A 16,382-nucleotide genomic window follows, 5' to 3' on the forward strand; every position below is an offset into this window, starting at 1 on the left:
TGCTTTTCTTCTTCTCCCCAACACTGTCACCTGCTACTCACTGGAAAAACACACAACGAGGCTGTTGCAGAGGAGGAAAAAATAAGCTACAGTACGGTCTGTAAACCGCATATCTTAAGGCTATTTCTTCATATTGTTTTGTTTCTTCATATCATGAAAGTCTAAATGGAAGGCCATTGGGGTTATGCCTGTAATGTGAGACTTCACGGGAATTGCGTGGAAGCGAGGTTAAAGTGGACGAACACATCCTGATCCTTGTCGGGCGGTAAGAGGCAGAAAGAATTGTCAGATGCCTTGAAATTTGTCTTTGGTGTAAAATTAACCTGTCATCACTGAGGAGCAAAAATCCTGCCGACTTCTCCTTCAGTTCAACCATCTCACTTCCTTTATCTCTCTCCACCATCTCTTTCATCTCAAACTCTCAGTCCCTTCCTCACTCTGTCAGTCGCAGCATTCAGAGAAAAATAAAACGGCTTACCATGATGATAAAGGTGACAGGTCCTATAAAACTCCATATGAAGTGATTGTCCACACTTAGCCAGCACCTGTAATGAATAAGAAGCACACACTTTAACTTGGGGCAGCTTACAGTGACACAAATAATATCATCCTGCGGCCAAATATTTTTGGAAATAAATACATTTTTGGATTGCTTGGGCTAGTGACATTGAGTGTGTAATTTCTCGTCAATATTTAGCTTGCGGCGCTTTTCAAATGCTCCTTATTCCAACTAAAACAGTTGTACAAAAACCCAGGGAAGACCCATACTAGCCCCTCTTGATGGCCGGGGCTGAGATTAATTGACGTAAAAAGCTTTTTCGGCACAGTGCTCTTCTCTTTAAGAGCGCATTTACAAACAAGAGGTCACAGGAGGGTCTTTAAGCAGAAAGGCATTAATGTAGCCGCGGCCCCCCCCGGAAAACCACAGTGTTGAGTCTGTCAGCCACTTTCAAATGACATAAAAAATTGAACAGCTGCCCATCCCTGGCAAAAGGAGCTCAAATGTTTCAGTAGCTCCGGGGATGCGCGTGAAGCCCTGGCAGAAATGATGAGGAGATTTCTTTTCAAAAGCTGCCACATACAGTCACAGCAGGTACGCCCGCACAGTGTAGCATCCAGCGCGTCTGCTCTGCATTTCCAAGGATTTGTTCAGAAAGCTGCACTTACGCTTTCTTGGTCCCATAGCTCCGGTAGTCGATAGCTGCGGAAACGCCGACCACGATGGCAGGGAAGAGGTAACCGGACACGTAGTAGTACTTCTTCCGAGAGTATTCGCTCTCAAAGACCTCTACGAGCATTAGGTACAGCTGCACTCCCTCCAGACACATCCAGGAGAAAGAAGCCAGGAAGAAGAAGTGGAGGATGCCCGCGATGATGGCACATCCAATCTGAGTGACAGGAATAACCAAATTAAACCATGAAAGGTTGAAGTAAAAACAGGAATAATCGATAACGGTGTGAAAACAGTTTCGATAACATGGGGAGACTTTTTGGGGGGGGATTAATTTACACAAATGATTTAAACATGACAAGATAAATCTCTACAGCACTTTCTTTATTGAAAATTGTATATCATATACCCTATCTTTTATTAAAACCCAGTGAAAAGACACCGCTGCTTCCTCAGCCATTCAGTGAAATTGATGAAAAAAGTAATGAATATTCATTCACCACATGGGCTCCGACTATGCACAGGTTTAGTTCCATCAGCACGGCAGGAATTTAAATACCATTTGTATTGTAAGGGTAGACTTAGTAAATTTAATCACATTCACATTCAGGTCTACACAGAATTTCTTTTGTTCTTCGACAGAAAATGTTTCTGAAAGAAAATAAATAAATGGAATGGATATCCCTATATGTGTGTGTGTATGTATGTATGCATGTATGTATATATATATATATATATATATATATATATATATATATATATATATATATATATGTATATATATAAAATGAATGTCTGCCGTGACGTGCTGGCTTTAAGTGAAAAAGGAAAAAAGAGCTGTCAAGTGGAAGACGTGGCCCCTTAGTAATCTATATTAATAGTGCTGGCCCGCTCACGTCATGTCGGGGACAAGCAGAGAAGGTTAGAAACAAACAATGCTTAACGTCTAATCCATTTCACACTGAAAAAGGTCTTTTGTTTAGTTTTTGGGGGGGAAAGGAGATAAACTGAGAGAGAATGAATCAAACTTAAATCAATAGGGTGCAATTGTTCCAGCTTACCCTGGGTTCCGTCATATCGATACCAATTAGGAATATTAACTCTGCGATGAAAAGATTAATGCACAGGTTCTTGTGGATGGTGTTGCGATCACTCTGCAGGCCCCGGAAGAAGCAGAAGGTGAAGATGCTGATGGTGAGGCAGACGAGAGACACCACGATCCCAACGCGAGTAATGACAGTCAGGAGCAGTTCATGCACTCGGTCGTTAACCTGGAAGAAATAGAAGATAAAACAATTTAAAAATAAGTTCAAGAACAGAAAGACGTCAACAGCTCTGTGGGAAATATGTGAAACTTTCTTGTGAACCAATTAGAATCGCTAAATTTCCTTTGCATATTCCATTAAATGTCACCTTAAAATGATCATTTGCACTTAAAAACTATAACATATACATTTTCTACAAATATATATCTTTAAAATTATGTTTTTTTTTGTGTGTTTGTTGTGAAATACTGCACGCTTTTACCAGTTCAGGTCTTTAAGCAAAAATCAAGGATGTTTGAGCTTTTGTGTTATAAAAATGGACGTGACGTACTGAGATTTCACGGTGCGCCATGAGGATGGCAAAGTTGGTGAGATGGCTGCAGGAGCAGGTGGTGTGTGTTTTATTGGAGTCCAGGAGTTTGCAGCCTTGGGTGGACCAGTAGCCCATCATACTCCTCTCAGAGTAATTCCAGAAGGAGCAATTGGAGTTGAAGTAGTGCTCCATCTGCAGATAACAAGAGATATGGTTAAGTGTCCAAATAATTGACTGCCTGGAATTGAAGTACATGTAGAACACAGAGGCCATTTACCCCCTACTCATACAAAGTATTTTTTTGCGCACTGATATGGACGAGGATGTTTCACTTCACAGCTCTTATGAAGCAATTCATATGTTGCATATCATTTAGCACATGCTTGCCAAATCAACCAAAGTATAGTTGAGGCCTTAATAACAGAGAAGCATAATTGTTTGACGGCATGTCTTTGGAATTGCACAATTTCTCTGATAAAGAATGGAGTCACGCGTCGCCCTCTGGGAACTCTAGTGACAACTTTAAAAGACGAAAGATAATTGGTGCTCCAGTAATTTCATCCTAGATTGTACGGCTAATCTAGGAGTTAATTTCCCCCACTATAAAAGAAAATGGGTATCATTTATAACCCAATGTTGATTAAAGAATTAGTTTTCATTAAGAATTCACTTAGGTTCTAAAGACTCCTTTAATTTGATGTTCAATGACTTAAATAAACTGCCGACTGACCTAGCCAGACATTTACAATTCAAATTGTAGATCTCTGTCTACTCTGGATGTTCCCTCCTGGAGTTTTTTAATATGACCCCTTCATTCACTCTAGCAGGGAGACTCACATCAAGGTGCTCCAGGGTAAAAATCACTGGGTCGTTGATGAATACGCGGCTGGACTCCTTGTTGATTGAGGCAGCGATGATGTCAGAGTTGACGGCCACAGACACGTTGCGGCCGTATGCCTCGTTGGCCATCTTGATCGTGGCGTTTTCTGCGCTGAGAAACTGGCCCAGATTTTTGTAAAGCACAAAGACCAGCTTGGCAACTCCTGTAGAAAGAGAAAGACGGAGACCATCAGAGGATAAGAAAAGAAAATCTAGCTTCCGGAACAATTGCGACGATGTATGAGGAGAAAATACTGTGGTGGCAAAAAAGAGAGACTAAAAATATTTAAACAATCCAATTTATTTCAATGTAATTCCATTAAAATATTCAACAAAGGCACTGCAAGAATGAGTGAAAGATTAGTGAGCGATAAAGACAGAACGCATTTAAAATCCTCTATTTTTTCAGCCTAATTCACACAGCTTGGATTTTTTGAGATAAACTCTTTTGTTGTGCTCCGACACTAAAACGGCCTATTTACCTTTTCACAGAAACAACAATTGGAGCAAAAATCAAACACACACATTGAATAAGGACTTCATTGTTTTTAGTTGTTTTTTTTTTTCGAGTAAGCAGAAGTATCTGGCCCAAGTTTTTCTTTCTTTATTTTTTTTCTCCGTATGTTTAATTAAGGGGGCTTACCATTCCGACTGTTGAGCTTGACAGTGTTGGCAGACAGCTGGATCGAGATACCGCTTTTGCTGGATTGGGGAAATTTGAAATCCTGGACCTGGCCATCGGTGCTGAGCACGTACACATCCAGGACTGTCGGGAGAGAAAATTAGATATTGGTCATCACAGACTGTTTGAACGGTGGAGAATATCTCAAAGCTTTCTTCCTGATATTTCACCACACATCCTAGCACAGACCGAAGGACCTTTGAATGGCACCAACGCTACATCTACACAGTGAAAAGTGATCACTTCATCCTTGTGAAACTCTTATATGAATAAAACTGAACTGCAGAGAAAGAAACAGCGAAGCAGAAGCCTTTCTTATTTGGTTTAACAGCAGAATAAAATGAGAGACGGAGGCAGCGGATAAACAATGTGCTTTTCATGACTCCACAGCAGGCTAATGTTCACATTAATGTATAGAGTTACAAGGTCTAGACGCATACATTTATAAACTAAGCGTGCGCAATCAGAGAATCCAGTCTATTTAATTGTCTGATATTCATCACTTTGTCAGTAAGCGACTCGTTAAACCTAATATGCGTTGTTTCTCTTTTCCCCTGAGGTTTAAACGCTTATTATGAGAACAAAGTCCTTTTTTATGTGGCGGTCTTGTTTTCCCATCACAAGAGTTACCCTCTCAATGAATTGAAAGTAATTGAATTAAATGAGCTTGCATCAATCAGGAACTCTTGTCATTTGCTCGCCACAAACTCTTGTTTACTTACTTATATTGTCAGCAGGAACTTTGACAATGGCCGGTTCCATGAGGTTGTCGGCAAGGACGAAGGCACCTTCCTCCAGGGTGTCTAGTAACATGGTGGCGGCGTGCGTTTGCTCCGTGCTGTTCATGTCCCGCCATGACTTCAAGGCCTCTGGCCGCAGAAGGTTATCTACCGTGTCCACAATGGCCTGTGTCAAAGTAGACAAACAAATACACAAACAAACAAAAGCAAAGGTACTTGAGTACAAAAAATTAAAAAGAGTGTTTGCAAGCATAAGCAGAAACATGCAGACACTGAGATGGATGAAAGGCTGTGCTGAAGCATCGCATCTGTGAGGAGTCACATAGACGTGATGGGGGAAAAAAGAATAATCTAAAGCGACATTTAGTCTTTGGTTGTATATATGACAAGCTTGATTACAGACGGTTACAGAAGAAGAAAGACATCATCTTTGCAATTGTATTGATTTTGTTTCTTGATCAAGGACGCTGCATCAGGGCAGACACCGCGTCAGCTCGGCCCAACAGTGGGATATTAAGACATGACCTGATTAAAGTCAAATTGCAATAATGCTTTCCTCAATTCAAATGATATAATTGCAAAGCGATTTTAACTTTTGACCCGCAGCCAAATTCAAGTACATAACTCTGCAAAAATCACTTGCAAAAGGACAAGGACATGTGTGCAAAATTAAACAAAACAATTATATGCCAAACAGTTGAATTGTATCCTTTCACGCAAACATTTTTCCAGCCTCACACTTTCTGCCACATGAACAGCTCAGGACAGACAGAGGATAAACTGGGCGTGGGATCCGGGCGACGCTGACTTTTCCGCAGGAAATAATCCAATCAATGTGTCTAATCTGGTAATCAATGCCAGCGACGGCTGCTGGAAAGGTTGGGGGGCAGCTATAGCGATGTTGCGTCAAGTATGGCAGATGTCAGATACTGCTGACTCAACGATCTCTGTCCCAAATCCTTTATTGCTGTCATTAGTCAAATAAATGCTGTCATTTACATTAACACAACCTCTCTAACACTGTGTTTCTGATGGCAACAAATGTGCTTGGCCATAACTACGTGACATCAAAAACTAAATGATGATAAGAGGATTTTTGGGGAGGTGGTGTCAGCACGAACATGTGTATCTTCCCTTTTCCTCCATTATTTTTATGAACGTACGGCTGTTGAGTGGTTAATTAGCTCGATCCATTGTAACACCCTCCCGGAGGAGAGATTTGGATTTAGAGGGGTGACTTTGTTGGCAGGTGGAGGACACTGATCCCCCTAATGGTTTAGGCATATATATATGACCAAAATACTTGATGCATGAATCCAAGTAAAGGAAGAAAAAGATGGTTTGACCTGACTAACCCTATTAACCAGCTGTAGCTGAAGATTTGCACCTATAATTCATGAGACAAATGACTTCTATGACCTAAAACCGATGTCCTTGTTAAACAAGAGACACAATTTTCACGGTGAAAGGACAAGCGGTCTTCCTTTAAAAAAAAAGAGAAAGAAAAAGATTAAGGAAAAGATTGGAATAAACCCCTCCGACATGAACCTTAGAAGTAGGCTGAAGTTGTGCCAGGAGCATGAGGGGCTGCTTCTACAATAATTCACGAGTGACCTGTGTTTGATACAATATTCAGGAGGGTTTTTTATTTTGAATGGAGCTCTTGTATGAAAGCAAAATATATAACAATACAGGAAATCCTTCAGCAAATGAATAATGAGAGGGATGTGAAAACAGGTTGTTTGTTCGAATTGTGGTGTTATGCATCCAAACGTGCAATCTTGAGTAAACACTGAGAAAACATACAATAGGGAGGAAACAGAATGAGAAACAAAATACACCATCGCTGTCAACGCATAGAGGGGTGGGAAGAAACACAGACACGTCTATGTAAGGGAGCCATCTCGCTAATTGGACGTGACTTCTCTTCGACTTTCGGTGGCACTTTGTGTACGATTGTGTCTGGTTGTAAGGCAATTACTCAAAAAAAGCAGGAAGCACAGGGAGGAGGGAGGACATGACAGTGCAGAGGGTACATGCTGCTGAACTCGGACTGGGGCATATACAGTAGCACAGGAATGGAGGAGGGGACGGCAGCAAGCAGAGCGGGCAGAGGCATTGCTCCTGTACCTTCATGTACGCCCTGCATGTCCTTTCTCGTTTTTGAAGCTTTTTTATTAGAAAAGAAAAGGAAGAGATAAAAAAATAGAGACACATAATTTGCACAGGTTCATGAGCTTTGAGTAAAGGCTTTGTGGAAACAAGACCCTGACTGAGTAACTGCTGGATGACTTATCCAGTCTCTTTCCAACTCATGTAGCGCTGACCTACTTACCTGGAGGTCGAAGTGTTAAAGTGCTTAAGCTCACCTTGGTGACATGCTGTTTTTTCCCCTCAGACTCCTTACATCATAATACTACACATGTAAAAACACTGCCATTAACACAGATCTCTGATACATGCCAGTGTGAAATAATACAACTGCTTCCCTTCACTTGAAAGGAAAGAGATTGATTGACAGGCTTACGCGTGACAATAAATGTCTCCTACTTTTCATACTGAATCCCTTTGGGCCAGACTGTAATTCAGTCTGCATTTGTCCTTATTAACATGTCAGTGCAGAGTATGATGATTGGCTCTCTTGGTGAGAGAATGCTTTCAGTATTTCTCTTACATAAAGCGTATTAAAGCATAAATATTATAAGTGACACAAGATTGTTACCTTGTTGAAACTCCGTCCTGCAGAATCCTTCTCGCTGGGTCTGAGCTCCTGCAGCTGAGCATCCAGGATGTCCACCAGCTGTTCCATCAGGCGCACCGAGGAGCTGACGTCCCCAGCAAAGATGGGGCCTTTGGTGTGCTTGGCTAACTCGTTGGCCAAGTTAGCTGCATTCTCACCGCTGCGGATCTGCAGGGGCGAGGGAGTGAAACATGTTCACAAGAATGCTAGCTGACAGACTTAAAAGGTTTACGGACAACACATTTGAGTAAGTCCTTGAAATGCAGTTATGAATGCAAGTTTTTAAAAAAACAAGTGCGCAAAGACCTGCTTGCTACGACTAATTTATACCCGTCGTGCATGTCATATCTCCGTCTGTGCTTTATTTCTACTCATTTGTCTTTGCAAAGGTGTTGTTATTTTCTGAAAAGACACATAGTAGACTTAATTTCTAGACCTCATTTATGACTGATGAATGTAGCTATTTTAGCTCATTCAAAAGAGCTCTGCAGCCATCTTCTTAACGAGGATTTAGTTCCATTAATTTGTGTATCACCCCTCTGTTTTTTTAAGAAACACATGTCACATCCACAGAGTGCATACAAACCTTTTGTGCTACTTGGTTGACCCAGTGGGAGGTACAGTTGCTGAGATCAGGGCCCTTTGGGTGCCAGGCCCCAGTGGAAAGGACACAGGAATAAGAGGCCGTGCCTGACAGGGAAAACAAGAATGGAATAGTCAACTTTAATCGAGTCAAATCAAATGACAAAATGAAGACAGAGAATGTCTTGTGTGTGCACACAATAATATCAATAATATTATTTGTATTTTTCCTCACACTGTACTAATCTGTTAATACTGTCAGAATGTTGAAAAAGGACACATTTAATTGAAATTGTTGGATAGAGACGTACAGTAAAGTCATCAATTCTGTTTCTGAATATTTTTCAACAGCTCTCTCCTGTTTTTGCAACAAATTCCTTCCCCGCCCTAATTACCCCTGCGCCTGATGAACTCAGGGCGCTAACACGATTTCACACACAATCAAATGAGGGATGCTCGTCTCCAGGAGAAGCAGCTGAGCCGGCTCCTCTGCAGAGCAGCCGTTACAGATTGCTAAATCATGTTTCGACCTGAAATGGCACAGCTAAAACCTAACACCATTATCAACAGTCTCACACTGATTCCCTGAACACCGACTTCAACGGATGCTCTTCATGGATGAAAAAAGTTGCAAGATTATCAGACACATCTCACAAACTCTAACAAGGGATGCTCTCTTGTGACACCTCAGGTCATATTGAAAGCAGAAAGCACACAGCCCGGCGGTGAGAGGGAGCCCTGTTTACCTCGTGTTCCTTTGGGGCATGGTCGCTCCACGAGCATGCCCCTCTGGGTCTGAGGCCACGTTATGTCTCTTTTCTCGGTGGCCTCGCAGAAGCGCTCGGGTAAAGGAAAGGTCTCGAGGGGCGGAGGGGAAGTAGTCTGTGGAATCACGGGAGGCGGCTTGGGTGCTCCCCTGCTGCCCTCCTTGAGCCCTGTTGTGGTGGTAGTGTTGGCCACACCCCAGTGCGCTGTGGTTGTTGTGGTGGTGGTTGTAGTTTTCGGAGGCGGAGGGGACGTGGTGACTTCTGACAGTGGCGGAGCTGTGAAGAGACAGAGGGAACAGGGGCATCGTATTTTGCAGAGTCTTGTGATGCTGTGCAATCAAGTGGGAAAAACATTGTCGGCCCCATGATTTATGGAATTTGATTCTCTCTAGGACACATTTATTATCAGTCTTCATGAAAACATGATGCAGTTTGACCTGCGGTTGCTGTGTGAGGTCAACTAGTTAGTGTGGCACCCCTGGGGCGCATAATGCGGACTATATGAAGTATTTTGCTTTGGCAGGTATTCAAACCATGACCTTGTAATGGGCAGGTGCCCTCTTGTACCACGAAAAGCCCGGTAACTAACATTCATATCTTTCTTTTTTACCTCAACTTGTTCGACAATTTCATGCTTATAAATCCAAGGATCCTGTTGTGTAAATTGCTGCTAAGTGCTTTGTGCAACAAGCGTATTTGCATTCCCGTTGACTATGGTTTATCCAAGGCACTCAGTCTGCAGTGAACAAGACAATAATTACAGTAACATCCTCCTGCCTGGCAATCATTCTTGCCTGGGAGATTTTGTGGCATGGCTGATTACATTTCACTAACACAGAACTTGTATATGTGGCCACGGTGCCTGAACATTAATTTTATAGTTCTTTCTTACTACAACTTACACTCTGATAAAGCAGGTGTGCAGTAACTCATGCAATGCCTCGGGCCAAAACAATATGTTTCAGTCCCGGGAACGAGAAAACAGTGCAGTCCTTATATTTAACATGAGTCACTGAGGGAAAACTATGAAGACATTTTTCATGTGATACGCCAGAGAAGTGTAGGCAGCACTGCAATTACATTTCATAAAAGTTGAACACAAGAGAATGTCATAAATGAAATGTTGATAAACACTAACTATTTGATATGAATCTGCTCCACATCTACAAGTAAAAACTAAGAAAAGATGACCCCCTCGGTTGGTTGAATTCAAAAGGATACGCCGCATCAATCGAAAGAGCTCCGATTAGAATGCAATGTGCACACTGAATCTAATCGCATTTGAGTTCTTTGATTTCCTCCATTAGGCTGCTTGTAGAGCATGCAGAGAATGTGAAGAGGTGCGGGTACTCTGCTCGAGCTGAGCACAGTCGTGCTTAGTAGAACGACCGACATTGGAGAGACAGAGCAGGGAGTCAGGGGCAGGACAGGGAAAATGGAGAACGAGAGACGGGTGATGGAGGCGCACATGGATGACGATGACAGGAAGATTCAGGAACAATGGGGCTGAGCTGAAGACAGTTTCTGTCTTCCAGTGGATTGAAGGAGAGGCAGCCAGACCCCCGGCTGCAACACCTCCATATCTATTGCCTCCAATGGATAATGGGTCTTGCTGATAGCACACACACACACACGCACACGCACGCACGCACACGCACGCACGCACACACACACACCACTACTACTATCGCCATTGGCCCCACGGTGTGGATGAGAGGCTTCAGCACAGTTGAGCTGAAGGGAAATCACCTTTGAGGCTGGCTGCTACCTGTGGCGAATTAGGCTGTATTGACCAGAGGAGATGACTCTGTGCTCCCTCCTGTTGGGAGCTTTAGAACTCCACACACACGCTTGAACACACACGCACGATCGCACACACGCTCACACACACAGACACACACACACAGGTGACATGAAGGTGTACACAGCTGACTGGCTGTTTTGACACTGAGATGAAGGCAGATTTGGCTGGCTGGCTTCACCTCAGCCTCCTCTCCTCTTGTCCCTCCCCCCTACCTTTATCCTTTTACTCAACACAGTGAAATTCTCGGCTGCACGGCCTGTCACAGCGGTTGAGAGACAACCTGTGCTTAGTGTCCTTTCAGCACTAGCATTTAGCTGGCTGGGAGAAATTCCTGTCTCTATTCTGCACCAATACCATTTTATTGCTATACCCCTTATTTTTTCATGACTCACTGAGAAGACTCAGAGGTGAAAGTAATAGTCACGAGGGAAAAAAGAGAGAAAAATAGCGTTGCAAATTTCCGGATCAGCATGTAATGTTGAAGCGCGGTCTAAAGAAAATGAATGTGTCGACATATTGTGTAAATAATTATCATCGTGTCTTTTTAAACATCTGGGTCTGGGTTGCTTGGCAAACCTCCAGAAGATTCCCAAGAAACTGTGGGGCCCTTTATGGGTTTCTCTCTTCCAAAGTATGAAAGATGATAAGATCAGATCCCGGTCTCTGTGAATGGGGAGTTTAGAATGACGACAGAAATAAAATGAAAATGAATCGTTGCTCGACAGCATGATTTAAGATAAAAGGCTTGCTCCTCCAGACAATAAATCAAAGAGGCATCTGCTGTAATTCAAGTACATTCCTCGAGCATGTCAACTAACAACTGTATCTTGTCTGCACCCCTCACTCAAGAGGGCTGCTTGTCATGGCTCGCTGGGATGTTGAGCTCCATGCTCTAGTTACAACATGTACAATTAAACCTCTTTGAAGTTTTTATTTATTTTTTTGCTACCTGGTATCAGCGGGGATGATTAATGTTGGTTAATACGAGGCTAGAACTAATGCGTTTGGCTCTCCTAAAGCCGTCCATTGCAGAGGGATTGCCCCGTAGATAACTGGATGGGTTTGGCTTTGGGAAAGTGGTGTGAAGGGGGGGATTTGCTGAGCCAATGTCTGTGCTGCACGGGACAGAAAAGCTGTGGTGGCATTGCTATAAAAAAAAAATCTCAGTGAGCACAGTCATAGAATAAAGCTGTAAGTTAAAGACCTTCATTAACAAGGACTATTATGAAAAGGACGTAAGTAAAAGGGCTAAAATAATCCTGTCTGTGATTCCAACTAATCCTCTTTCGTGTGTGAAAAAGAGGCTAATGTGAATGTAGGCTACCCTTCCCAGGGATATTCGTGCATAAACAATGCAGGCCCTCTGACCAGTGCTGTTCCTGTGTACATAGCGTGTCAGCCGGTAATCCTGCAGGCAACACAATAATCTTATTACCTTTATGCCATAGCTTGGTTAAGTTAGATCCAATGAGAGCTGGAAGGGATTAACCCAAAGGTATAAAAAAAAGGACACTCCTCTCAGGTTGTCACTTCTTCACAGAGATGTCTAAGTGGATGAGTTTACAAGCAGCCACTGTGAGGGATGGCTATTGATCTGTTAGTAGTGCTGCAGCAGCCTGTTCCATACCTTCTGTGATTCATGGGGTGTACCAAATATTTGTGTTTTCCACTGAGGCAACACATGCCTCATACCACTACATCCTTCCCTGCGCAATATTCCTTTGATGACAAGAAAAGAAGCAAATCCCATGTTTGGGCTATATAGCAAAAACCAGGACAGGATCCTTGATTATTATGTCTCTGCTGCACTCAGCCCAAGGGGAACCTTCAATTAGCTGTCACAGAGTGTGAACACATTGAGTGATATTCTCCAAAGAACCGCCAATAGTCGGGACAGACTTATTCATAACCTCTTTGTGAGATTCGACGCCCACACTTTGTTGCACTTGAATGTATCTCAGTGGTTCTGTTATTACCGCTGGGGTTATAGGTCTGGGATTGATGACAGACAATGAGACAGGAATCCAAGGGAGGAAAAGGCGAGAGGAGCACGGCTTGCCGAGTGTTGTCAGAGCATATGCATACACATACTGTAAGCACTCAGGAACACCCACGCTCACACGCGCACACAGCCCAAATGAGACTTTACCAGGACTCAGTAGTCATGCCGGGGTGACAAATGAAAACCGACGGCGTGTGTGTCTTTTATATTATGCTTAATGACTTCACTTTCAGTAGGCACCGCATGGTTGTTCATCAGGGTAATGTTTCATAGACATTACCAGGTGCTGTTTATCTTGCAGGGGATGTGGGGAGGAAAGGGGTAAAGGGAACACACATTTAGCATTCGTTTCAGCTAATTTGCCATGTATAAAGTTAAAAGAATTGTTAGATCTCACTTGTCCCTTGCTCTGTCATGGAATACTCTCATAATGATGTGAAGCGAGGCTACTTAAGAGATTTATGTCTTTGTTCCCATTTTGTCGGAGACTTACTCCTCCTTATGGTAGAAAAAAAAAAAGAAATCATGTCTTTTGTACACTGTGAAATGCTGCTTGTGGGTGGAAATCACGTCCTGGTGGAAGAGGAATCGCGAGTTTCAAGTCAGTTGAAACTCAAACAATTCAAAGTCTGTTTTTGCCATCAGAAGGGGGCCTCGCTCGGGGAACCAAGAGAATCTACTGGATGGAGAATAAATGAATAACCCATCTGCTTTAAAGTAATTCAGCACAGAGCGCAGGTTAATTGAAATAAGATGTTGAACTGCGAAAAAAAACCAAAGTGTAAATTATTTCCTCTACTAATGCTGTGGCTGAAATATCTCAATTTCAAACGTGCATTCCACTCAGCCCTCTCCGGATGCAGCCTCGCTTCTGAGTTCATATGGAAATGGAGCTATTCTTTAAGTATGAAATAGTGATGATTTATAATACATTCGTGAAGCATTTTGATACCTACCAATAATAACAATAATACACAAAGGAAATTGGATTACACGTCTTTCAGTCTGCGCTGCATTTGTAGCTGTGCAGTGGAACACGCTGTATGATTGCTTGTGTGCCAGCAGTAAATATCAAGAAAGCTGAGTGAAAATTCATATAATTTCCCATGAGTCATGTCCATGTGAGGCTCTGTACAGTATACGTCCATGTCTTAGGGAACAAAACCTAATAGCTGGCTTATGTTATTTACTGCTGTCGCCAATATTTCGCTTTCCCTCAATACCAACACATTGATTCATTTGGACAAAGGTAGGCAGGCAGAGTGCACTCCCACACTGGCGCGCGCCTGCACAGACAAGCTTATAAACACATGTACACATTCATATACACCCTCACACACAAAATGACACCAAAGTATAGAGAACAGACACAGCAGCTGCCAGACTACAGCCTGCTTTTTTCTCCCCTTGCAGCTTTCTCTGTACTGTACGTGCCTCAAATTTCAAGCATTAACTCTAAGTGAGCCGAGCAGACTGATATTTAATGCCTTGCGCACAGGAGGATGTCTATTTCAGAGGCGATCATATACACAGGCGTAAAGATACACATAGAGAAGCACGCATGCACGCACACACACATGCACACACACGCACGCACACAAAAGCATGCACACCCACATAAACCCAGATTAGAAAAACACACATAGACGCAACAATCAGGCCTGTGTGAAATAAATCTCCTCAAAGGCGTGTGTCAGGGAGTGATGGGGCACCATTGTGATGTCTAAGTAATAATTCTTTTAATACGCCTTGTTCCACAGTCAGACTGTAATCAAACAAGAGACTGTGGATCCCCTTGGCTATTGGGCTCAGTGTACCCATAATCACACCCCTCCTCTCTCTCTTATGTAAAACAACTCTTTGTGACATTCTAAATCATAACCCCGGGTTTGCTGTTTCCCAAATATTTGTATGCCGTCAGCGCAACGTTGTACAGTAGTTGTACAGTAGTTGTACATCAGCGGGTAAGACTTTCCAGGAGAAGTGGTGATGAGCAGCTTGGGAATATGAGAACGCCTTTTCTTGAGGTGTGCTTTTGCATGAAGGGTGAAATGCTCCTGCTTGTCTGGCAACAACTGGCCCATCGCGTCTTACGAGGAGCGGCAGAGATCGCGATCAAATTTCAGAAGAAACAGGTGACCTCCTGACCTCATGTGCTCAACGGCCACCAGACACCGGGTGGTTAAGTAATATCCCACGATGTAATATCAGAGACGCTGCGAACAAGACTGTAAATCCCCATCGTGGGACTTCCCCCCTTTTTATCGCCCCAGTTAAATTCACCCTTATATCGTAACCAAGAATGAGACCAGTGGGTCACGAAGGAGACCGAATAACGGCACAGCGTATCATAAACTGGTGGTTAAAAAAGCTACATGGGAGGCATAAAGAAGGGGAGCTGGCACATAGGGTGATCCTGTGGTCCGACAAGTAAAGAAAGGGGCCTTTAGATAAAGATACACTCCCCAATAGTGCCTTTTCAAGCCAAAAATTCCACATTATCAGTAAAGTGGACACATTTCTGGGATTTAAGGCCCTTTGAGTGATATAGTAACGTAAGGGACATGCTGAGTTTACCCAACACAGCTACCAACCCACAAGTTTCAGACTACAGGGGACTTCTGGGGATTTTGCTCGGCGGTTTTCAGATTGTTGTAGTTGTTTGATTTGGTGTGACTTTGGCTGGCCAGCCTCGTGTAGTCAGTCAACATCGATGTTTAGGAGTTTAGGTCAACAAGACCAATTGTGAGAAGGAGCCGGAGAGAAGTTGCTTATGACAACAGCTTAAACTCAAATAGGTGGTTAACCTGTGCAATCACCACTCATCTTCAATGGAAGAACGTCACTTAACTCAAACAGTGTTATAAACTATTCCCCAAGAGGGAACATGTTTCGAAAAGACATCACTGGGGATTGTGTGGTCCCTGATCTTTGTGAAGGCCATCTTTGTACTGTTGGTGTGTGTGTGTGTGTGTGTGTGTGTGTGTGTGTGTTTCCCAGAAGGCACAGCAAAGGATTTACTCAAATCCTGTCATTTAGTGTGCACGGCTCTCGTCGGGCATGATTTGAACAGTCTTTAGCCTGACTTCTGGAGAGAAGCCAAACAGGCGCATATATGTGTTGACACGTACGCACACAAATGCAAATATCCAGATTTAAGGCACAGTTCACGGATGATCGTGGAGGAGGGCTTCGAAAAAACAGTGGGAGTCGAAAAGCAGAAGAAGTGTAAAAGAGAAAGCCGAGACAGACTGAAACAGCAAGACTGAACGCAATAGAGAGATAATGAAAGAGAGGGAGAGACAATAAGATGGAAGCAGACGGGGCGGAGGGGGGGGGACAACGAGAATATGACAGGACAGAAAAACAAAAACAAAAAGCGTGATTTTCCACATCAATACAGTCTCCTTTCACACCGCTGCGTCCACTTGGGCAGC

General features: G+C 43.1%; 1 protein-coding gene across 37 annotated transcripts in view; it reads right to left on the reverse strand.

The window, feature by feature from the left end:
- The window catches only part of adgrl2a (adhesion G protein-coupled receptor L2a), a 101,232-nt gene that overhangs the window by 14,219 nt on the left and 70,631 nt on the right, over positions 1-16,382 (reverse strand). For 27 of the 37 annotated variants that reach the window (XM_068591702.1, XM_068591721.1, XM_068591717.1 and 24 more), the window contains 11 exons: positions 9,119-9,415; positions 8,377-8,480; positions 7,773-7,958; positions 7,181-7,219; positions 5,033-5,216; positions 4,272-4,394; positions 3,587-3,792; positions 2,768-2,941; positions 2,233-2,442; positions 1,168-1,388; positions 479-545 (listed from right to left, as the gene is read on the reverse strand). In XM_068591702.1, the coding sequence (XP_068447803.1) occupies positions 479-545; positions 1,168-1,388; positions 2,233-2,442; positions 2,768-2,941; positions 3,587-3,792; positions 4,272-4,394; positions 5,033-5,216; positions 7,181-7,219; positions 7,773-7,958; positions 8,377-8,480; positions 9,119-9,415 (1,811 nt within the window). The remainder of the gene's footprint in view (positions 1-478; positions 546-1,167; positions 1,389-2,232; positions 2,443-2,767; positions 2,942-3,586; positions 3,793-4,271; positions 4,395-5,032; positions 5,217-7,180; positions 7,220-7,772; positions 7,959-8,376; positions 8,481-9,118; positions 9,416-16,382) is intronic. The other 10 variants (XM_068591722.1, XM_068591734.1, XM_068591718.1 and 7 more) reach the window with 1 other exon arrangement.

Source organism: Clinocottus analis, unplaced genomic scaffold (genome assembly GCF_023055335.1).
Source record: "Clinocottus analis isolate CAN_PGR_092001 unplaced genomic scaffold, fCliAna1.0.p SCAF_25, whole genome shotgun sequence".
Classification (NCBI taxonomy): Eukaryota; Metazoa; Chordata; class Actinopteri; order Perciformes; family Cottidae; genus Clinocottus; species Clinocottus analis.